The sequence below is a fragment of the Poecilia latipinna genome, unplaced genomic scaffold (genome assembly GCF_001443285.1).
Source record: "Poecilia latipinna isolate Pla-1442-1.1 unplaced genomic scaffold, P_latipinna-1.0 Scaffold580, whole genome shotgun sequence".
Lineage (NCBI taxonomy): Eukaryota > Metazoa > Chordata > Actinopteri > Cyprinodontiformes > Poeciliidae > Poecilia > Poecilia latipinna.
Window position 1 is genome coordinate 158642 of NW_015113196.1, and position 22441 is coordinate 181082.

Below are 22441 nucleotides of genomic sequence, written 5' to 3' on the forward strand. Positions count from 1 at the left end.
GAGTTCTGGAGATGAATCGGCAGTGCTCTGGTTGGACCAAATCCAAGAAGCTGTCCTAACAGCCAATCAGGATGAAGAAGAAGCCCTCACAAGTACATATCAGCAGTTTTGGGTCCCTCATGAACATCTAAACTAGTTAATTGATGGCTAGTTGTTTTCTGTGTGCCAGTCACACCCGAATGTGTACACTTAAGTTTATTTCAGTTTGGTTTTGATAAAATAACCAGCATATTTTATTGAGTTTTTGAATCTCTACAACAGTTAACAGCTTACACAACTGCTTCAAATTCTGGCATAAAATTAAATGTTTTATCCTAAACTTTTCTACACATTGGCTAAACATTTGTCGTTTTAAACCTTTTGTGTTCACGACTTAGCTTGTGTTGCTTCACCTTTAACATACCCAACCCTGTTTCCTGCAGTGAATTGGTTCTTATTCAGTTGACATCCTTCCTCAACCTGATCTACCTGATCTTGTATGTTTCTAGTGGCTGGAGCTGTTGCTCATATTAACACGACTGTGGAGGAGGGAGACTCCCAGAAGACCTTGCAAGCTTTGCAGATCCCCAGTGCAGGACTGAGAGCGGTGCATCCCGACTGCGCAGACGCATACCAGGCTGAACTGGCTCAGAGACAAACAGCAAATGCTAGTAAAGGTAAAGAAGCAGGCGTCATGTAGTAGAAGAAAATAAATTAAAATTTCCGCTAAGTTTAACTGAACCTTACAAAAGAGGTGATCTGTGCTAAGCAAAACGTAACCGTCAGTCTATGCCATGTTTTCTACTTCCTGCAATAAAAATGTTCATGTAAAAGAGACACAGTTTAAGAGAAAGCATCAATCTAACCCTGAATAAACAGGGCAAAATAAACTAGCAAAGTAAACGGTGAAAAAATGAAATTTGAGTAATTGCATGTTGATAGTTCTACATTCTTATGTTTTATACTAAATCGATGGATTCAAAGGAGATGAATTGCTCTGCCTGTAATTATATTTTATATTCAGTTTAAATTAATATTTCATCAAAACTCAATGTATTTTTTCATAGCTCTGGTTGAGAGCAGTAGAGTGTAAAAAGAAAAATCCAAAATCAAATCAACAATCATTCGAAATGCAAACAAAGGCTTAAATATCAAAGCTAAAGTCTGGGAAAATGTTCATAAAACCTGCTAGATCATGATTTTTTTAAATTCTCCCAGAACGTATTATTACAAATTTTACTCTGTGCTTTAAGTATCATCAGTTTCATGTTACCTAGATTTGTTTGGACACTATGTTGGGCCATGTTGTTATAACCTTTACTGTATCACCATGAAAGATGCTGATTGTTGGATAAACTGATCCAGAAGCAGTAGAAATTTGTGAAATATTGAATTATCTACTTTGCTCCAGGCAGCAGTGATGGAGTTTGGGTCAAACACAGCATCAAGGACAGGTACGACTACTTCTACAATCTGGAGACAGGGCAGGGCAGCTGGGAGGAGCCTGAAGGATTTGAACAGAAGGCAGATCAACTCAGCAAAGAAGAGATTCAGGTACAATTCTATGGTTTTAGCAACCAATAACATTTCACACAACCAAGTAAGGACACTTAATTGTTGTATTCACTAAGATTCAGGAGTGAGGCTGCTACTTCTGGCACTGACAAAACTTGTTTTCCTCCTTTCTGTCAGAGTGTAGTCAACTCTGTGACTGCAGAATATAACCGGGAGCAGCTATGGTTGGCAAATGAATCCTTCGTCACCCAGCTACAGGCGAGGATCAGAGGTCACCTGGCCAGAAAAAAGTATTTGCAGAGAATGGAGTATCTACGCCAACAAGAACCTCATGTAGTTAAAATCCAGGTAATGAAATTTCAGAAGGTAGAGCATGGACTATTTTTACTTTTATCTTTTAATATAGTAAAGTGTTCATGGACCAGCTGATGAAGCTCACATTTCAGCTTATGTTCGGTTTGTTGTAGGGGATGATATAATAAGAATGTATTTGTATTATTGTATAGAAGGCAATACGTCTGCTATTCAAAACTATTACATGCAGTGGCAGTGAAAAGCTTGCAAACACTTACATGGGCATGAATTTTATACCTTTAGGCATACGCTTCAACAATGTTTTTTGGAGGTAGATTGTATTGCTGTCTCATGGCATTTTTGTCTCCGACTATAAAAACACATGAGGTGTTTGGTTTGTTCTGTGGGCAGCTGCAAATTTAGGTCATGCTTAAATCTCTCCATTTTAGACCAAAATATTATGTTTTGATCTTCAGCCTTTCAGATCCGTGGTGATGTAAAACTGTCCTTCCTGTGGAAAGTGATACTGATGTTCCATATTCTCCTATTTTACTATCAGCTAGAGTTATTTCCTGATCCATAATTCGAATGCATAAAGGCCGATTGACATTAGTTTCTGGAAAAGCCCTGACCTTGATGATTGATCGTAATTTATGAACTTTGCTTCAAAGTTGAATCTGTGCAAACAACCTTAAAACAACCCTACCACTTCTGTTTAGAAGAGTTGTCATCCAAATACCCATCTAAAATTATTGTGTACAATAAATTAAAATTGATTCAAGTATATTTATTGACCATTTCACCCTGAAAAACATTTGACCCATAACGAGTGCATGTAAACCCTTTTCTGATACAGTTGAGTTGCCATCTCCGAAACTTGTAAATCCTCATACATTTGCTGACCATTTCACCACATATACATTTTATATTCGTTGCATTTTAAACAGATTTGATAAATTGCGTTGGCTTTATATAGGTTTAAAAAAGACCTATAACATTAGGAGTGTTTGTCCCTTTCCACCTTCGCCAGCTGATCATGTGATGCCATTTATTAAATAATTGTTTCTTTTATTTTAATGCATCTTTTTTCTATTTTTAGGCTTGCTTCAGAGGTTATAGACAGAGAAAAATCTACATAGCTAGGATCAATTTGCTTCAGAAAAGTGTTGCATCTGTGGTCAAGGTAATTTTTACTTTTAATAATATTGGCTTAATTTTTTATTTTTAAAATACATCCGTAATTAACTATGCAATTGCTAAAATAAAGCAAAAAAAAAAAAAACTATACCAGCAATATCTGTATGGCATCAGATACTTATGACTTAATAAAAGTGTACTTAAATAAATAATTTTCCAATAAACCTGACGACATATTTTACTGTTTTCAGATTCAATCAATAGTGAAAATGTGGAAAGCAAAACGCAAGTATAATCAGAGGCTGCAATTCTTCAGAGAGCACGTGAGCGATCATAGTTCACAGATGTGTTTTTGAATTTCCGTACATTTTTCCTTCTGTTAATATCACTCTGCTCTCTCTGTGTATAGGAAAAAGAAATTGTGAAAATCCAGGCTTTCCTAAAGGCAAACAAAGCAAGAGATGACTACAGAACCCTAAGTGAGTCAATAATACATTTATACTTTTTAATCACGGCACCTTGTTTGCCACTGCAGCAGAGCTGTTTGTGATGTTAGAAATACTTTATTTTTGTCAAGGTTCTTAGTTACATTCGTATTTTCTTGGTCTAACTAAATAAACATGAATATAAAAGAAATCCCAAGTGGTTCTGGATGATGTTGTAGATACTAAAGTATTTAATATACAGCTATATAAAACATCTTGAGTAACTGTGAAGCAAAACCTATTCAAGGTTTTTATTTTTGGGAGATTCACATGGTAGAATTGGAGCTTTAAGATCTAACACATGGGATCAATTACTCAAATTAAATGATCAAGTATGTTCTAATGTTTTCTTACACTTGTAATTCTTTGTATGTGAAACATTAATAACAGTAGAACCACTAAAAGGGAACCGCGGTTCTTGTTTTAAACATTTTAGCTGGAGCCAGTGATCCTCCGCTGTCGGTGGTCCGAAAGTTTGTCCACTTGTTGGAGCAGAGCCCCCTGGACCTGCAGGAGGAACAAGAAGTGACTCAGCTCAGGGAAGAAGTCGTCACAAAAATCCGCTCCAACCAACAGATGGAGAAAGACTTGAATCTGATGGACATTAAGATCGGACTGCTGGTGAAGAACAGGATCACCTTACAGGTTGAGAACTTTTAATGAAACTGTTTGGATAATTAGACTTATGTACTGAAGTACAACATGTATTAATTTAATGTATTTATTATACAGGATGTCATTTCACATAATAAGAAAATGAAGAACAAGAAAAATAAAACAAGCAAAGACGACCAGACGGCTGGAGACGGGCTTGGGATTAAAGGTCTCAATAAAGGCAAAAGAAGGAAACTAGAAGCTTACCAACATCTCTTTTATCTGCTGCAGGTATGGTGGCTCTGCAGCTTAAACAAATTAATTTGAATTATGAAAAAGCTTACCTTTTCTCTATTCAAACAAACTTATTTTTTTAATCCACCACTCTGTTTCAGACGATTCCCTCCTACCTGGCTAAACTGATCTTCCAAATGCCTCAAAACAAATCGACAAAATTCATGGACACAGTGATCTTCACTTTGTATAACTATGCTTCCAACCAAAGAGAGGAGTACCTGCTGCTCAAGCTCTTCAAGACTGCACTGGAAGAAGAGATAAAGTGAGAACTTTAACTCTGGCCTAGAGATCATAATTTCAAATTTGCAGCTAATGATCCTCATTTATTGAATGTGTGTACTAAAGTAGTTTTATACCAACACAACTAGATATTAAGCAATATCTGCAGAGACGTTGTGTGAAAAGCTGCATCCCACATAACAGCTATCATTTATTGGAGTCACAAAATTTGTGTGGGTTGGGCGCATGAAACTGTGAACAAGTATCAACATCCATTTTGTCATACCTTCTGATTAGCCACTAAATTCACACAAATCCTTTAATTCTTGTTTCTGAAGCACAGTTTCTATCGAGGGTCATTTTGTGTTTGTTTGTCTCAGTTCTAAGGTGGATCAGATCCAGGACATAGTGACGGGGAATCCTACAGTCATCAAGATGGTCGTGAGCTTCAACAGAGGGGCACGAGGTCACAACACCCTCAGGCAGCTGCTGGCTCCAGTAGTCAAAGAAATCATTGATGACAAGAGTTTAGGAATCAACACCAATCCTGTGGATGTGTACAAAGCCTGGGTCAACCAGCTGGAGACGGCGACCGGAGAGGCCAGGTAGGAGCAAAGATGACGGGTGAAAATGCTTAGCTTTGATTGGGCGCAAGTTGTCTTTGTTTGTTCTTTGAATATATAGAATGTCCTATTAATGCTTAGCAGGCAGCCATTGTTTTTAACCAATTAGATTCTAAAAAAAAAAAAAAAGATAATAAACCATTTTTAATGCTCAAACAGTTCTTAAACCTGCTTTTCATTGCTACCCTTTAGCAAGCTGCCATATGAGGTGACTCCTGAGCAGGCCATGTCCCATGAAGAAGTGCGCAACAGGCTGCAGGCCTCCAGCGTGGTTCTGCGGTCTGCAACAGATAAGATGTTGAACTCCATTGTGTCCTCGCTGGATAATATCCCGTAAGTTTCAAGATCTGGTAATTGTCATCTTTTAACCTTTTTTGTGTGACAAATCTGCATGTTTGTGACTGTGAATCTCCATTATCTGCTGTAGTATGTCTGTCTTTGACTTAATTTTATTTCTGCTTTTGTAGCCCCTTATCTTCCTTTTGTTCAGAAGGCTCTGCTTTTTGCCAGGTCAAATTTGCCTTGTTAAATAAAGTTAAGATAAAAATAAACACTATTTTCCTCCTTTTCCATTTAAAGTTTAAAAACGTGTCATCTTGCTAAGCATTTGACATATTTTTTCTTAGCCTTTGATGTTATTTTGACACATTTTTTTTTATAACTGCAAATATTTTTGCACTTGTTGCTAAGGTCTGACCAAACCTTTAGGGAAATTATTGGTTCTGGACAATGCAGAGTTAAGGACTCTGCATTGTCTGTTCTCTAAACTTTACCACCAGGTGGTGCTGTTTCACTAATGGCAGAGTAGAAGGAGAAAACACTGAAACCCTTCACATACTTGAAGAGCTAATTGTAGTTTTAAAGGGCCATATACCTCCTCAGTTTCCCTCTTGCTGGGCTTGTTTCACCATTTGCCTTATTGCATGAAACTGCATGCTGTTTTGTGTTTGACGTCCTACCGATGCTTTTTTTGTTTTGCATGCAGTTATGGCATGAGATACATAGCAAAGGTTTTGAAGAACAGCCTCCATGAAAAGTTTCCAGAAGCCTCAGAGGATGAGCTGCTGAAGGTAGAAGCATTAAAATGTTGAAATCAAATCACAGAAAAATAGTGTTGATGCTTGATTTGTGACCCATTTTCTGTATTAGATTGTGGGAAACCTGCTGTACTACCGCTACATGAACCCAGCCATCGTGGCACCGGATGGCTTTGACATCATCGACATGTCAGCAGGAGGCCAGCTTCACGTCGACCAGCGACGCAACTTGGGATCCATTGCGAAGATGCTGCAGCACGCTGCTGCAAACAAGCTGTTTGAGGGCGAGAACGAACATATGACGCCAATGAACAACTACATATCTCAGACGTATGAGAAGTTTAGGTAAGGCGGATTAGATGAATGTGCCTAAACTTGCTGTACTGGGAGAGATTTGTGCGACTTTATGGCCGTATTCCAAAAAATCCTGTTGGAGGAAAAACATAAGTTGCAAAAAAGAATTGACCTTCCTACAAAAACAAGGTCAGGAATAATAAAAAAAAACAATGTGACACAGTGGATGCAGAGGTAACCCTGACAACAGAAATAGCTACGTGCCGTTTCAGCAGATTTTAGGGAGTCATCTGTCAACATTAACTTCACTTCCAGATGGGAAAGGGAACAATGTGAGTGTGTGTGCGCACGCGCATGTGTGTGTATGTGTGCTGCCCTTTCCCCCACTTTGTAAAAGTAACTGACTCATCTTTACTGGAAATTCACTTTCGATTAAATTTTCTGGGAATCTTTCAGTTTGAACTATTCACCCTGTCTGGAAAATAGATTAACAGATGTTTAGTTGATTGTTTTTTTTTATTCTAGTGTAATGCTGTTTACTTTAACTCTACAATATGTTGGTGTCTATGGCAACCTAACTATTGATCCTCTCCATCAGGTTATTTTTCCAGGCTGCATGCGATGTTCCTGAACCAGAGGAGAAGTTTAATGTTGACGAATATTCAGACATGGTGACTCTGAGCAAACCAGTCATCTACATCTCAATAGAGGAAATCATCAACACTCATTCGGTAAACCCTGACAAAACGCATCGATCCTTCAAAGAATAAAAAATTCCTGGAAATTACAGAGTGCTGATGCAGTGTTTACTGCATCAGTACTCTACTTCCTTTGTTAGATTTCCTCAAGTTTTCCTTGGAAAACGATTAAAAATTTGGGATAAAGCTAGCTGTGTTCTTTGTCATAAGATTTGCTCTACACAGGAACTACATTGAGATAATTGTTAAAACTGATGGGGGGGTTTTCACATTAGGACAACTTCATAAAATATCCATTCACTATAATATTTAGGGAACAAATAAATTTGAGTGGAAGCATGTATTCCCTGTTTATCCATTGCTTTAACATTCATTGCTAAACTATTACAATGTGAAGTAGTTTACATCCATGTTAACATCTTGATTTTGAATTCCAGCAACCTTGGGAGCACTCTGTTTATTTACCTGGTTCTTTGTGGTTTCTCTGTTGTTCAAGTAGCTAACTGCAAGCATGTAGATAAATAAAACCCCATATCTGTTTTTACACAGCTGCTTCTGGAACACCTGGAGGCCATCTCTCCAGACCAAAATGACTTGTTGCACGAGCTGCTGCAGGACCTGGGAGATGTGCCTGATGTAGAGACTTTGCTCGGTATTGTAACAAATTACGATTTTATTTAATCCCAGTTTGTCCACATTTTTCCTGGATTCACTAACATGCTGCTTTATTTTCAGGTGAAGGCGCCGTAGACCCAGATGACCCAAACAGAGAAGCGACTCTGAGCCAGCTGGCAAAGACTGAGATTTCTCTAACATTAACCAACAAGTTTGAGCTGCTAGAGGGAGACGACAAAGACTTGAAGACTCTCATGACAAAGTAAATTTATTGTTGGAACTGTGCTAAAAAACTGAGCATAATAATTTTTTAAGTATGTTGCACTTGAAATTATTTCATTCTGAGACTTCAGACGTGGTTATAGAACCGTTGCCATGAATCACACTTAGTCAGCGCTACTCTGTTAATATTCTGTGATCCGCTGACTATATTAGCACAGTTAGTGCGTCTTTGTGGTTGTCACTCAGTCACATATCTTTGTTGTCTTTCCTGCTCCTCTATCATGTCCTGTCACAGAGGAAGGAGTAACAAGGTTAGGACTATCTACCCTGTAAACCTGCATCCGTTTGGACTGCTTTCTGAAAAAATCCACTGCAGTGTCGCTCTTTTCCTTGTTTTCCCAGCGGTATTAAAATATTGCTTTTTCTGACTGAATACACATACCTTTTAAAAAAAAAAACAAAAAAAAGGCTATCTTACCATGTAGAATGCAAAACAAAGCATTAACTTTAACAAAGTAGCAACTTGTCATCAGCCTTGTTTTTGTTTACCTTGGAAAAAATGGTAACTAAAATACAATCAATAAAAAAGTAAAATAAAGCTAAGCATGATGCAGAGCAATGGACTAGTGACAAGATATCACTACAGTAACGCTTAAAATATGAAGTACTTTAAGGCTGATACAAATGCTGCACTGGACAACCAACAACCAGGAAAAGCCCAGACCAAAAAGATAAACGCATAAGAGACATGAAACAGTTTTAAACATTAACTTTATAATAATTAGGCCTGAAAAATAAAAGTGAGACTTAATACAGTTCCTGTCTGACATACAATTCAAGCTAGCATTTTGTTCAATCTAAAGTTGCTTCTTTTTTGTTTCTCAGGACAAAGAAGCTGATAGTTGATGTGGTTCGGATTCAGCATGGAGAGACGTTACCAGAAATTCTTGAGACCCCAGCTACTGCACCACAGGTCATATGTTTTCTTATTTAAACTCCAAATATTGTTTACCAAACGGAAACATTTTATGCAGTTTGCATTGTTCATTCTCTCTTGCAGCATAGTGCGATAACTTTTTTTGAACCTTTGTTTCTGAAGGAGTCAGAGCATACAAAGATTGTGCAGCGCAGGGCAGACCAGGATGCTCAGACACCAGAGGGACTGAAAAGCAGTCCAGCCGTGTTGGAGGACAGTCAGCTGCCTCTCGAGCAGAAGAAGAGAAAAATCTTGAGGAATCTCCGTAATCTTGAGCAGGCTGGACTCGTCACCGCCAGTAACAAATACCAGGACCTTATAAACGACATAGCGAAGGTTTAAAAGCACTTAATCCTTTTTTGTCTGAAAATAACACAAAGCCGTATCAGAATCTAAGTGAAGTCTAAATCTCTGATCGACAGGACATTCGCTACCAGAGACGCTACAGACAAAGGAGAAAGGCAGAGCTGACGAAGCTTCAGCAGACGCTGACGGCGCTCAACTCAAAAACTGACTTCTTCCAGGAGCAGATGAACTATTATGACACCTACATCAAGACCTGCCTGGATAATCTCAACCGGAAGTCAGTGTGGATTTCCAAAAATGAAAACATTTGTTTTGTGTTTTTGGTGTATTATTTTTGCTGGATTGTTATATTTCTGGCTGTTTTGTCTTCAGGAATACACGCAGATCCATAAAACTGGACAGCAAAGGGGAAGAAAAGGGCAGTAAGAAGTGGAAGCCACAGTCTCTGAAGTACACGGCGGCCAGGCTGCATGAGAAGGGAGTCATTCTGGAGATAGAAGGCCTTCAGACAAACCAGTAAGTTACCTTCTTATGGTGACATAATCAAATCTACAGTGCTTTGCAAAAGTGTTCGTACAGCTAGATTTTGTCATGTTACAACTGCAAACCTTGGGTTTGGCTTTATGCCGTAACACAACACAAAGTAGTGCAAATTTATGAGAATGATTCATGGTTTTTATAATTTTTATAAATTGAAATCAAAGTGTGGTCTGAGTTTGTGCTATATATAAATGAACCACCTTTCATTGCCATCATGTGAAATTCCAACAAACTATAGTGAAGTTTTTGTTTTGAAGTGACAATTTGTGAACAAGTTTATGAATGTGTTTGCAATATGTTAAAATGCATTGCCTTTCAAAATTGAACAAAAACATGCTGTTACATCTAAGAACAGGTGCATGTGGAATGAGAAAACACTTCAGTTTTTTGTTTTTTTTGCTAAATAGATCTAGTGTAAATTATTTAAAACTGAAAGTTAGGTTTTTATAAGTATAGTCGAACCTTGACCTACTTTCATGCTTTTCCCTGAACCAAAGGCAAAGGTGTGAAACTGAATTAAAATGATAGTGATTTGTCTCATCAGCTCTTTTTTTCCATTTTGTGGAAAGAAAGTTTTTAGGATAACCTCCCCCACCTTTTATTCTCACTGCAAAATCACTGTTTATTCAGGCGTCACCAGAAAGGAAATGGAGAGAAATTACATATCCACTGTTAAAATCTTAAATGTTCTTTACCGTTTATACCAGATAAAACCAATACATATTGGCGCTATATTCTATGTTTCTATTAAAATTTGAGATTTTGCCATCAAACATGCTGTTTTCCTCGTATCATTTTCTGAGTTTTCATCTCGTCTTTCTCACCTCCAAAGGTTCAAAAATGTCATGTTTGATATTTCCCCCACGGAAGAAGTTGGAGATTTTGAGGTGAAGGCCAAATTTATGGGGGTTGAAATGGAAAAGGTCCAGCTTCACTTCCAGGTAATTATTTCCCAAGTGTGTCTGAGTTCCATGAAGAATAGCCAAAAAAAGACATAGCTAGAGCAGAATGACAATCGGACCAGTTTCCTGTTTCTGTCGGGGCATGATGGCAGGAAGTGCGTGGAAATGAAGGCATAGCTTTCTTTTTTTACTCTCCTCATGAAGCAGTAAAAATGGGTAAAGAAAAAGAACTGCTTTAATTTAGTTTATGAGCCAAACCTCTTTAAATCATTCATGAGTTTTCTACTTTGTGTCCAGGACCTTCTTCAGCTGCAGTACGAGGGCGTGGCTGTCATGAAGATGTTTGACAAGGCCAAAGTAAATGTTAATTTACTCATCTTCCTTCTCAACAAGAAGTTTTATGGAAAATAAACGTGGAAGAGAAAGCAGGAGAACTGTTGGGAGGAAACTACTTGTGCCTTCACAAAACATCTCGTCGTTTCGTCTGCTTTTAATTTAATGCATCACATCCAAATGAAATGTCAATTTATTGTCTGTCCAGTTTTTTTTTTCTATGTCTTGATTGTAAATGTAATGTACTTTTAAAAATGAAATTGTAATAATATTCATGTTTTATATGTAAAAGACACGCCTTCCAGAAACCTTTGCATTTTGAGGAAACGGTCGGGGTTTTATGAACATTATGGGACAAAGCTGCAGCGCCATCAGGTGAAAAGTGATGTTGAGACATAAAAATACGTAATTCTACAATTTATTAGTGCCTTTCAAAATGTCTAAATAAAATGTTTTAATTCAACATTAAAGCTGCAGAAGATCTATTGCTATTACTTTATAATTATTTCTCAATCTTTGACTGATATCCAGAATAAATTACATTTGTGAAGAATTTTTATTTATCAACCTTTATTTCACCAGGAGAATCCAGTTGAGATTAAAGAGACCCAAATATCTAAAGTGGAATTTAAGTTTCCAAAGTTAATTCAAGGTTGGCTTATTATAAAGGCATTGCAATAATAAAGAATTGAGGAAATGGTGCATTTTAAAGACTTTGCCATTTCAGGAGAAAAATATTTCTGGTTTCAGCTTGATGCTTCCTTTGTTAGGGGAGGAGCTCTATGGAGTTGAGAAGGAGGAGGATCCTCATGACTAATTTGCTAAATGCTCACCGACAAACGCACTTTAGAAACTCATCTGGGAAACGGATAATTTCAGTTCACTGGTTATTTGGAGGATGTACAGCAACAGCATGTTTCCTCTAGCGTTCGCTTTGCTGGTCTTGTCTTTAAGTCAAAGCTCGGCACACTCAGAAAATGGTGAGTACTTCTTTTAAAACACCTGACATGATGAGAGCATAATGTGTGCAAATTTAACATTCAAACTTTCATTCTTTGTGTATAGAGCGATCCTTTAAAATGAGTTAAGTTGACCAAAATGGCATTTATCTTTGTAAAATAGCATTGCCATAAAATGAATACTATGTACCTCAAATGCAAGTTTCCATTCACTACTGTGGTCCATATTGGTCAATTTGGACTGAAAATGAAGGTGAATTCAAGAAAAAACAGCACATTTTATATAATGTACTGCTGGATTGCAAGTAACTTTCTGGTGAAAGAATCCATTTTGAATTATTCTACAGAACCGTATCATTCTGTATAGTTGGGGAAAAAAAAAAAAACTTGAATAGCATAATTCAAACTTTCAGCCAAAGTCCACTAATTCCCTTATTGTATTTTGTATGAACCATGTCCATCTGTTTATGTGGGGTATAAATGTGATGGGACATGGAGATCCATTTTCATTTAGTCTTGGGCGTGTTCACTTGTAGTCGTCTTACTGTTTCTTTAAATCTCATTTTTAAATGAATGACACAAGCAGGTTGAATAGGAGTGACGAGAGCAAATCTGTTTCTGTTCTACCATCGTGAACCGTTTTTGCCAAATTGAGATTAAAAATTATATGTGGAAAAGCATCAGATGTCCACTACTGCAGTACCAGTAGAAAGTATTCACCCCTTTGTCAAATAAGTCAACAACATTTGGGTTATTTGACAAATTTTGCAAAAACAAAAACGTTAATGTCAAAATGAAAACTGATTTATGGAAAATGATAATGTTTAAATAAATAAAAAAGTTTACCTCCTTTAAAGAGATTGACCTAATTCAGTGGTTCTTAACCTGGGTTCGATCGAACCCCAGGGGTTCGGTGAATCGGTCTCAGGGGTTCGGCGGAGCCTCTGCCGCAGAGGTAAAGAGACACCGTGTAAAGTCGTGATGACGCCCCGCTTTGCCATCACTTGCTGCAGAGGATCACGTTACATTGCTTAGCCAATCAGCGCTGCGGAGGAGCAGTGACTGAAGGTGGGCTCTTTGCACCTACGGCGTTGACGTCACATCTCCAAGAGCTAATGCGGCTCACTTGTTTCCGCTTTGAGTTATCATGACTGGTAGAAAAGACTAAGTCGTATTTCAGATGCAAAAAAACGCAATACTATGAACGTTGTTGTCTTCCTAATATAATGAGCTTTTAAGTTTTAATTAATTTCCAAGCGATCCTGAATTAAGAAGATGGTGGCTTGTAAGTATTTGTCATTACCAGTTAAAGCTAACGCTGCACAACACAAAGTTTGCAGCCTTCACTTCACTCCGGATCAGCCTAAAAATACCAGGGATACGGATGGTAAATAAAGGAGCCTCCCTGAGTTATTTCCATGGAATCACTTCTGTATTCAGCCTGAAAGAGCGAGTTTATGGGAACCAGAGAGCAGACCAGAGCCAGACAGCCGAGCAACTGATCCGCCTGCTGTAAACACCGTCCTATCTGAGCTCTTCACAAGAAACATGCAAAGGTAATAAAACGAAATAATACGGAGACATAAGCAGCAACTTTGAACCTGAACAGCTGAACCAGATCTCTGACACCAGAGCTGCGCTACTGTCAAGCTATGAGGCTTGTTGAGCTCCGTCAGGCTTCGGAAGTAAAAAGTCCGAACCGTAACCGAACCCCATTAGTCTGTGACACTAACGACAATAAACACACAGTATACTTGAAAATTAGGTAAAAAAATTGTCCGTTAGAATGTTTAGATACTTAAATAGCACATTTTTACAAGAACAATGTCCGAGAATATTGCCCACTAGCATAGGCTTAGGTTAATGTTAGCCACAAAGTTTAAGTAAAACTCACCTTCTATAACGAGGCGAACATCTTAAAACCTTTCTCCAGCTGACTTGTTGGGGCTTCGGGTCGATGTAAAAACCTTGGCCAAGCACTGCAAGCACCTAATGTAAAAGGCCATTTTCAATAGATCGGAAACAATCGAGCCGCTTTTCCCCAAATGCGGAAGCTGAGGTGCAAAGAGTCCGTTCCATTCTCAGCATGGATTTCAATTTGTGTCTTTAATTGCTTCAGCAAAGCTCAGTTTTTTTTTCGGGGTTGCTACTGCCTGTAGTGGCGTGGGGGTGGTAACGCAGCTAATATAATTACATTACTAAATCAGAATACCTCAAAGGGGGGAGGAATAAGAAGGGTTCGGTGAATGCGCGTATGAAACTGGGGGGTTCGGTACCTCAAAAAAGGTTAAGAACCACTGACCTAATTCAACAGAGGTCCAGCCAGGTGGCGCTAGAAGACTCGCAGTGAGTGGGAGATCATCTGAGTACAGTGACGGTAGCATAATACAGGTGACTTTAAGACTTTAAGTGGAAGTAAGGTACCATTACAACAACCATTAGATATGAAATTTATTTTTAGCATTTATAATGTAACCATTTCACCCGATCCCAACCAAACCAGACTTTCAATATGATGCAATTCAGAGAGTATTTCAAAGTTGTTTATGCTAGCCAAATTGCACTCAAGTGACAGTGATGTATTTATACTTGAATGCCTGAAACAGGTCGACGGTTTTGTCATTGTCGCTTTGTGTCTCTCTAAAGGCTCCTTGTTGCTCCCTCGGACTTTATCGGGCCGCTTTGTCCTGGTGACCGACGAACCCATTGACCTGTCTGCTTTGAGCGATGATGATGACGATAACGGCTCAGGTTCTGAGACGGACCAGAAACTGTTTAAGAAACACGACCAGCACGATCGCTTGCAAAGGCGCCTCGTCGTGTCTGAGGAAGCCAAAGAGTTCCTCCAGGGTCACCTCGCGACGGCGTTCATCCCCACCGTTTACGTCCTGGTCTTCATCATTAGCGTGCCTCTCAACCTCCTGGCCGTGGTGATGTTCGTCCACCGAATCCGTCCCAGAAAGCCTGCGGTGATCTACATGCTGAATTTGGCTTGTGCCGACCTTCTGTTTGGCCTGCTCCTCCCCTTTAAAATTGCCTACCATTACAATGGCAACAACTGGATCTACGGGTCCTTCATGTGCAGGGCGGTGACGGCGGCTTTCCACTGCAACATGTACTGCTCCGTGCTGCTCGTCATGTGCATCAGCGTGGACCGGTTCCTGGCCGTGGTTTACCCCATGAACTCCCTGACGTGGCGGAGCCCTCAGACTGCTGCAGCCGTCTGTGGAGCCATGTGGCTCCTCTCCCTGGGAGGAGTGTGCCCCCTCCTGACCTCAGAACAGACGCTGTATTTATCAGACCTTGGGATTACCACCTGCCATGACGTGCAGGATGTGGAAACCCTGCAATCCTACTATCTCTACTTCTTCCCCATATACTCCTCCGTCTTCTTCTTCGTGCCTTTCGTCTTCACTACCGTCTGCTATGTTCGAATCGTTCAGGCTCTGGCAGCAGCCAACTTGGAGAACCGCTCCAAGAAGACGCGGGCAATCGTGATGACTGTGGTGGTGCTGCTGGTGTTCGTGGTCTGCTTCGCTCCCACAAACATCATCCTGATGATTCACTATGTTCAGATCAGCCATGCGTCCAGTGACGGTTCCTACCAGGCGTACCTGCTCTCGGTGTGCATAGGCAGCCTCAGCTGCTGTCTGGATCCTCTCCTCTACTACTACGGCTCCTCTCAGTGCCAGAAGCAGGTGGCTGCATTGCTCAGGTGCTCGCCACTGGCACCAGCAGGGAGCAGCATGGACACGCGCAGCACGCAAACGAGTGGGTCGAGCAGCAGATCCTGCAAGATGGAGGGCGTGTACAGTGGCCAGTATAACAAGCTGGTGGCTTAAGGAGCCCGTTTCTGAGAAATAATGCAAACTTTCACAGACGTTTTCATAGCCTTTTTAACTTTTTAACATTTCGTCACGTTCCAGCAGTATTTAATGTGTCATTCTGGGAGTTTCGTGTAACGCAAAGTGGTGCATAACTTGGAACTGGAAGGAAAAGGATGTGTGGTTTCAGTAAAATTGATGAAGCTGTAAAGTGAAACATGCATTTCTTTCCAGCTTCTCAGAGCCAAAAGTCTGGAAACACATCAAATCTGAAAGAGAGTATGTGTCCACTGGCTTTGTTTATCTAGAGGCTGAAACTTTTGCCCATTCTTCTTTGCAAACCAGCTCAAGCTCAAAAAAAAAAAGAACAAAAAAAAACCTTGGATGGAGAAAATGTGTGCAGGTTACCTCTCCCCAATCCTCAGGTCTAGACTTTGACTGGGCCATTTAGTCTTATCTCCCTGCATTCATACAAACCTGTCTATTATATCTATGGCTGGATTTCAGGGTTAACCTGTATTTGACTTCATCCATCTTCTTTCTCATCAACACTGTTTAGCTTCTCTGGCCCTTATGATGAAAAGCCTCCCTGCAGAATGATGCTGCCACCCTGTTCACACCCTGGGGATGATGTTTGCACTGTACGCTTTGTAAACGAAAAAAAAGTTCCTTTATATGACGGCATGCTCATTGTTTCCCTGCATGACTTGTAGCAAACTTTAAGCAGGACTTCTTTAGCCTTTGTTCTACAATGTTTTTTTTTTTTCTTCTTGAGGCAAAGGTTTCAGAGCACATGACAAATAACCAGCATTTTCTTTCCATCTGAGCTGTGGATCTGCAGCTCTCAGTAACTCCCTCCTGACTTACCACTGATTTTGCTTTCCTTGTCTACTCTAGCAGGGAATCAAACCATCAGTGTCTGTTTCAGTATCATACAAATTACAAGTTGCAAACATAATGTAATATTTTGTGATTTTTTTTTTGACAATGTGTAATTATGTACAGGAACTATGTAAGTAAAAACAAACAAAAATGTCATTTGAGTCATTTAATTTTTTTTGGTTGTAGATTATAGGCTCTGCATCAGAAGAGTAACGCTCCAGGCCTGTTTTTTTTTTTTTTTTTTTTTTTTTTTTTTTTTTTTCCTCCTTTTCAGATTATGTCAGATGACACTGACATAATTTGGTCAGATAATATCACAAGCATATTCAAACCTCAAATAGAGTAAAAATTTCTCTTCTGAGAGGCGAATTAGTAAATTCTTGGATTTTGACAAACCTTCAGAGTTTCTACGAATAGTTTAATGTTGTAACTTTATCACCTTTAGATAATTAATGGAAAAATAATGTTAGGAGAGAGCTTCACTAAACTGTGAATGAACTTGCTTGTGGACGTCCACCTCTCAGTTTGAAGATCTCTAATGAAAGACAGCGACTGAGTCAAAGATAAAACTGTATATTTGGGTTTCGCCTCTGTGACTCTGCATTTTCTTTTATTGCTGCTCAACTTTTCGTTTCTTTGTCGGGACACAATTCTGTAAGACAAAAGAAGAGAAGAACAATGCTTCATCGAATAAACAATGCATTTAAGAACCAACAGCACTCGTGTCTGAATTCTTAACTTCCAGGTATAAGGCCTCCACCTTGTGGTGGTTTCTGCACTGACCTGCTGTGGTGTCGTAGCTGTGATAGTTCTCTGGGAAGTTCAGACACTCTGCTTGCTTCCTAAAATGTTCTACATCTGTGGGATGTATTTTTCCCGTCCTTGCTGCGAAAAAAGGAATAAATATAAAATATGCATGTATATTTCAATATTTTACAGAGATATGCAGAGGACAGCAGCTCTTACTAAACTGCATGATGTATCTGCCTGTGACGTCCACATTACGAAAAGTGTCCGTCCACAGCAGGCAGTCGGAACAGGTCTGCAGGAGGTGTCCTTTGTGGTCCGACAGGTTTTCTGAAAGTGCAGAAAAAAGTCGAACTTATTATGAAAGGCCGTAATCTGTTGGAGGCAGATGCTTTTTTTTTTTGTTTTGGAGATAAGATGGAGGACTGATGTTTGTGGTTGACATACTGCGAAATGTGGCCGTGAGTCCAGAGACGGTTGCATTTACTTTCCCAAAGATGCAACGGTGACTGAAAAACAATATGACAAGTTTTATGAGGCTTAAATCAACCTTACTTATGCACAACACTGCAAACATTGCAACATTTTCATGCTGCCAGAACATTTTGTCATGTTACAATCATAAAATGAATAGAATTTTTTTTTAGGATATTTTGCGATTGGCCAACAGTAGTATGTAAATGCAAAAAATATATATATTTTAAACGATTGGCGTGAAGTTCTGTCTATTAGGACTCTGCATAAAAGAGTCAGAAAGCCTTTGAAAGTCTTATTAGCAGTTATGCAAACATGTGGAAGATACTTTTATCATCTGATGAGATCAAATCTGAACCTTTTGGCGCATCACAATGAATTCTCCATCCTCACTAAAATGTGGTAGCGGCAGCATAATGCTGTTCTTTGACAGGGACAGGGAGGCTGGTCAGAGATAACGGGAAAATGGATGAAGCTAAATGCAGGTCAACAATGGAGGTAAAAAAAACAAAACAAACAAAAAACAGGACAAGTTGTTTCAAACTTGAGTGGAATGGTTTAGATAAAGTATATTTATGTGTTTGAGCCACCTAGCTTTTAATTTAAACCACAATTTGCAAAAATACTTGGGAAGACGTCAAAAGTGAAAAACAAAAATCGAGGGGAGATACTCCAGAAGAGCAACAGCTGTATCTGCAGTAAAAGATGTTTACATGACCACTTTGAATCAGATGTGTTGAATACACAAGTACACTACAAAAAAAAAATATATATATATATTTATTTATTTCCACTTAACAATTGCAAGGTAAATTTGGTGTACATAAAATCCCAAGAAACTTGATAAAAGTTAGTAACTAGACTCACAAGCAGTAGTCCCCCCATCGCAGGGTCACAGTCAGGTTGTCAGAGGTGGGCTGCAGCTCAATCCAGGAACTTTTCATGTACTCCAGCGCTTTGTGGTATGTGACTGGATCGCCCGCTCCCATCACATAAATCCATTTTCCAAATAACTTTAACCAAAAGTGTGAAAGAAACACACACGAGCTAAATGATTCTCTGAAACTGTCTAAAAAGAATCAATAATAATAATAATAATAATAATAATAATAATAATTTGGAGAGGAGATAAAAAAATGAGCAGGACTCACCTGTTCTGGCTCCTCTGGCATGTAAGGCTGGACCAGCTCCCGGCAGTCCGGAGCAGACGCTGCGCTCAGGCAAACGAGGGTCAGCAGAAAGCCGACGACAGACAGAGCCATGGTCAGACAGCAGATGTTACTGATCCTGCAAAAGAAATCTTCTGATGCAGACTCATTTTCCCTCCAGGCTTTCAGACAAAAAAAAAAAAAAAAAAAGTTGTGTAAGTGCTAAAAACAAGGGAGGAGGGAGGAGGGTTTGTAAGCTCAGACGCTCCTGCAAACCCTGTGCAAGAACCACTCAGAAACATGCAGATTTCTTTTGGACGGCTCTGAAAGAACTGCTCAATGGTCTTCTGTTGCAAAGGCCTCGGCTCCTGAATGAGCTCCGGCAGAGAGCCACAACCTTTCAAATGTCCAAATAAAGGATCAGACTGAGTTTTCCATCAGCAGAGGAAAAGGCATTTGTCTTGCTGGGGCATCTTTCTCTCTCCTGCTGGGTGTTACCCCAGCGACGGTCCGTGTCGCTTTTTGGAGCCGCATTAGTTTTATTGAGTAGGGAACTCTGCACAAAATGACCAGGCTGTGAAGAATGGGGAAAAAAAATAATAATAATTTGCCAGAACAAAATTCAGGAGGATTAAAAACTGCTTTTATTCACCGGCAAATACATCAACCAGGAAAAAAAAGATCATAACACAAATTAAATCAGTTTTAATGGGATTTAATTGTTCAGTTTAAACTACAACGAGTTGATCTACTGCAACATGATAACGCAGTTTAGTGCATGTTAAACTGGATCCATGGAGGCTCCCCGCAGAGCCGGGACGACTCCGGGCTTTAATCCTCAGCTGGCTGATTCTCGGCTTGATCCGTCTCTGTTTTCCTATCAGCAGGTGATGTGCTCTCCCCCCTGTCGTCTGGACACAGATCTGAAAAAGAAAGAAAGAAAAACAAGGAGAAAATAATCACAAAATATTTAACTGTTTCCTCCGAGTCTCATCCTAGTTTGAGGTCACGTGGGGGGAAATGGCTGACCTGTGCTTACGAAGTGATACTGTGGGAGAAATCCCAGGCATTCTGCTTGCTTTTTGAAGGTTTCCAGCTCGGACGGCTCCAGAGCTCCGGTCCGCGCTTTAAAGAAAGGAGACGTGTCGCATTGTAACCCCAAAAAACACGCTGCGTTTCTGTTCAACGGCTTGGCAGAGAGGATAAGTAAAGTGTCTCACTGAACAGAAACAGGTATCGGCCTTTTGATTTCCCGTCAGGCAGCAGGGTGGTGTCCTCAGACAGGAGGCAGTCGCTGCACGTCTCGTAATACTTCCCATCGTGATAGGAAGTGTGGCCGTTGATTATAACTGTGAAACACGGGAGAAATTGTTCGTACGTTAGCTTGTAAAGTCCACCTAGACCTTTTAAATGTGATTCGTGAGCACGACACACCCGCACACAAGCGAGTCAGTAAGACAACGTTTCAAAAATACATACAAGTGGTGTGGCTTGTTATTCCCGATATGGAGACATTTGCTGCACCCTGAAGGCACTTCTCTTCGCTACTGTGATGAAAAACGACAAAAAAAAAATAAATAAATAAAAAAAAAAAATAAAAATCACACAGGAGATCATAAACCATGAGTAACGCGTATAACTATCCGATAAGGCCATCGACGTTCAGCAGAGCTCTTACAGACGGTCGGCCCAGTACAGGGAGATGACTCCGCTGTCGGAGGTGGGGGACAGCTCCACCCAGGAGCTGTGCACCGACAGCAGGTCGGTCTTCAGGTCGTGCTTGTCCCAGGAGCCGACGTGGAGCACCCACTTTCCATAGATCTGCACACATACAGCCACTGCACATTTGACTCAGTTCTAACCCACTTTCTTTATTCTTTAAAAAGCGAGTTATTGCTGTGATTTTTGAAGAGGTTTGATTGCAGCCTCCTTTACCGACTAACTAAATTCTAACAGTGTGATTACTCTCGTATAATAATTTTATTTATTGTATTTCTTTCTTAACTCACTTATCTTATTCACCCACCTGACTGTGTTGCCTATTGATAGTGTTTTTTCCCCCTAATATTCCAGGCTTTGTTTCACAGTGCTACTGTAGTCGGTATGTCTGCAATACCTGTTGGGCTTTACAGGTGCAAAAGCAATAATTTCTGTTACTTTAAACACCAAACAACACACTGTGACCTGGGAAATCACAATAAAAGTAAAGAAAGAAAAAAGGAGAGGGAAAAAAAATCAACAAAAGAAGTGGAAAGTTTAAAACAGTGGTCTTACATATGTCCTTGAAACTGAAGTTTCCATTGAGAATAACAGAATAAAAGATTAAGTAAAAAAATATATATATAAAAAAGAGATTAAAAGTTTTTCAACATCATAATTATCCTTCCTTGGAAAAGTAAATAGTACAAGATGCCGTGATGCAGGATAATGTAAAACTGTATCTGTGGTAGAATTTAACAGTCAGAAACTTTAAGCCACATTTTGCTTGAAGCAGCTACATTATTTGTAATGTCTGCTTTTATAGCAGAATGTGAAGCACAATGTTGCATGCTACTATCTTCAATAAAAATCACTCTCGATTCTAATGAATTATTGAAAACCCTCTTTCTCTCTGTGTGCTGGCTGTAACCTCCCCAATAAATCTCCCAATAAATTTCCAAGTCCTTTAATCAGAGCGAACGGTCAGCAGTCGGTTGTTTGGAGGCTCTTCTCTCATGTCATGATCTCCTAGCAAGCCATGTCAGACATACTCACAGGGCTGTGGCTGTCCAGCACCAGAGGCTTCACCAGCTCCTTGCAGTCCGACTCGGACGCGGCGGCGCTCAGGGAGGTGAAAGCCAGCAGAGCTACAACCAGCTGTGCGGCCATGGTTGGAGACAGCAGGCAGCCGGGGAGCAACACTGATGTCAGGGATCCTGCTGCCAGCTACAGACCCCTCAAAGGAACCGAGGGACGCCTTCTAACAGGGGGCTGGGCCACACACACAAGATGGGAGCTTTGTACACAAAGATGTTCTTTTCCTTCCCCCCCCCTTTTTTGTTTTTTTGCTTGTCCTTATTCACCCCAAGATCCCATGAGAAGAGCTGTTGTCTGTTTTAACTTCTTAATAAAAATAATAATAAAACAAATGCTGTTCCCGTCACACAGATGCACAGCTGAATACACGTGCTTTGGTCTCTGTGGGAAACAAATGTTTAATTTTTCGCCTCCACTCAGCGGGAGTTTGAGACCTATTTATCTTGTTACATAACAAGCAGCTGGCAAAGTGTGAATAGCAGGACCCCCCTCATGTCTCAGTGTGTGAACAGAATGTCGCACAAAGTGTCAGGCACTTTCACATA

The 22441-nt window shown here is 39.8% G+C and overlaps 3 protein-coding genes across 3 annotated transcripts in view; 2 read left to right on the top strand and 1 right to left on the bottom strand.

The window, feature by feature from the left end:
- iqgap2 (IQ motif containing GTPase activating protein 2) overlaps nt 1-11531 on the top strand; it is a 35627-nt gene extending 24096 nt beyond the window's left edge. The window contains exons 16-38 of the mRNA XM_015042183.1: nt 2-92; nt 489-656; nt 1391-1533; nt 1672-1842; nt 2888-2971; nt 3177-3248; nt 3335-3404; nt 3847-4055; nt 4143-4295; nt 4400-4563; nt 4901-5125; nt 5336-5476; nt 6129-6213; nt 6293-6525; nt 7073-7205; nt 7722-7824; nt 7908-8049; nt 8895-8982; nt 9109-9321; nt 9408-9568; nt 9664-9807; nt 10664-10772; nt 11031-11531. Of these exons, the coding sequence (XP_014897669.1) occupies nt 2-92; nt 489-656; nt 1391-1533; nt 1672-1842; nt 2888-2971; nt 3177-3248; nt 3335-3404; nt 3847-4055; nt 4143-4295; nt 4400-4563; nt 4901-5125; nt 5336-5476; nt 6129-6213; nt 6293-6525; nt 7073-7205; nt 7722-7824; nt 7908-8049; nt 8895-8982; nt 9109-9321; nt 9408-9568; nt 9664-9807; nt 10664-10772; nt 11031-11144 (3216 nt within the window). The 3' untranslated portion in view covers nt 11145-11531. The remainder of the gene's footprint in view (nt 1; nt 93-488; nt 657-1390; nt 1534-1671; nt 1843-2887; nt 2972-3176; nt 3249-3334; nt 3405-3846; nt 4056-4142; nt 4296-4399; nt 4564-4900; nt 5126-5335; nt 5477-6128; nt 6214-6292; nt 6526-7072; nt 7206-7721; nt 7825-7907; nt 8050-8894; nt 8983-9108; nt 9322-9407; nt 9569-9663; nt 9808-10663; nt 10773-11030) is intronic.
- Nucleotides 11532-11701: 170 nt separating this feature from the next.
- Nucleotides 11702-16214, top strand: f2r (coagulation factor II (thrombin) receptor). Its single transcript, XM_015042184.1, has 2 exons — nt 11702-12046; nt 14672-16214. Exons 1-2 carry the CDS (start codon nt 11965-11967, stop codon nt 15865-15867), a joined length of 1278 nt encoding a protein of 425 aa, XP_014897670.1. The 5' UTR covers nt 11702-11964; the 3' UTR covers nt 15868-16214.
- A 3577-nt stretch (nt 16215-19791) lies between these two features.
- Nucleotides 19792-22087, bottom strand: LOC106953428 (uncharacterized). Its single transcript, XM_015042190.1, has 6 exons — nt 21855-22087; nt 20779-20921; nt 20580-20647; nt 20321-20449; nt 20130-20225; nt 19792-20023 (listed from the first exon to the last, which is right to left on the bottom strand). Exons 1-6 carry the CDS (start codon nt 21966-21968, stop codon nt 19932-19934), a joined length of 642 nt encoding a protein of 213 aa, XP_014897676.1. The 5' UTR covers nt 21969-22087; the 3' UTR covers nt 19792-19931.
- Nucleotides 22088-22441: the final 354 nt, after the last annotated feature.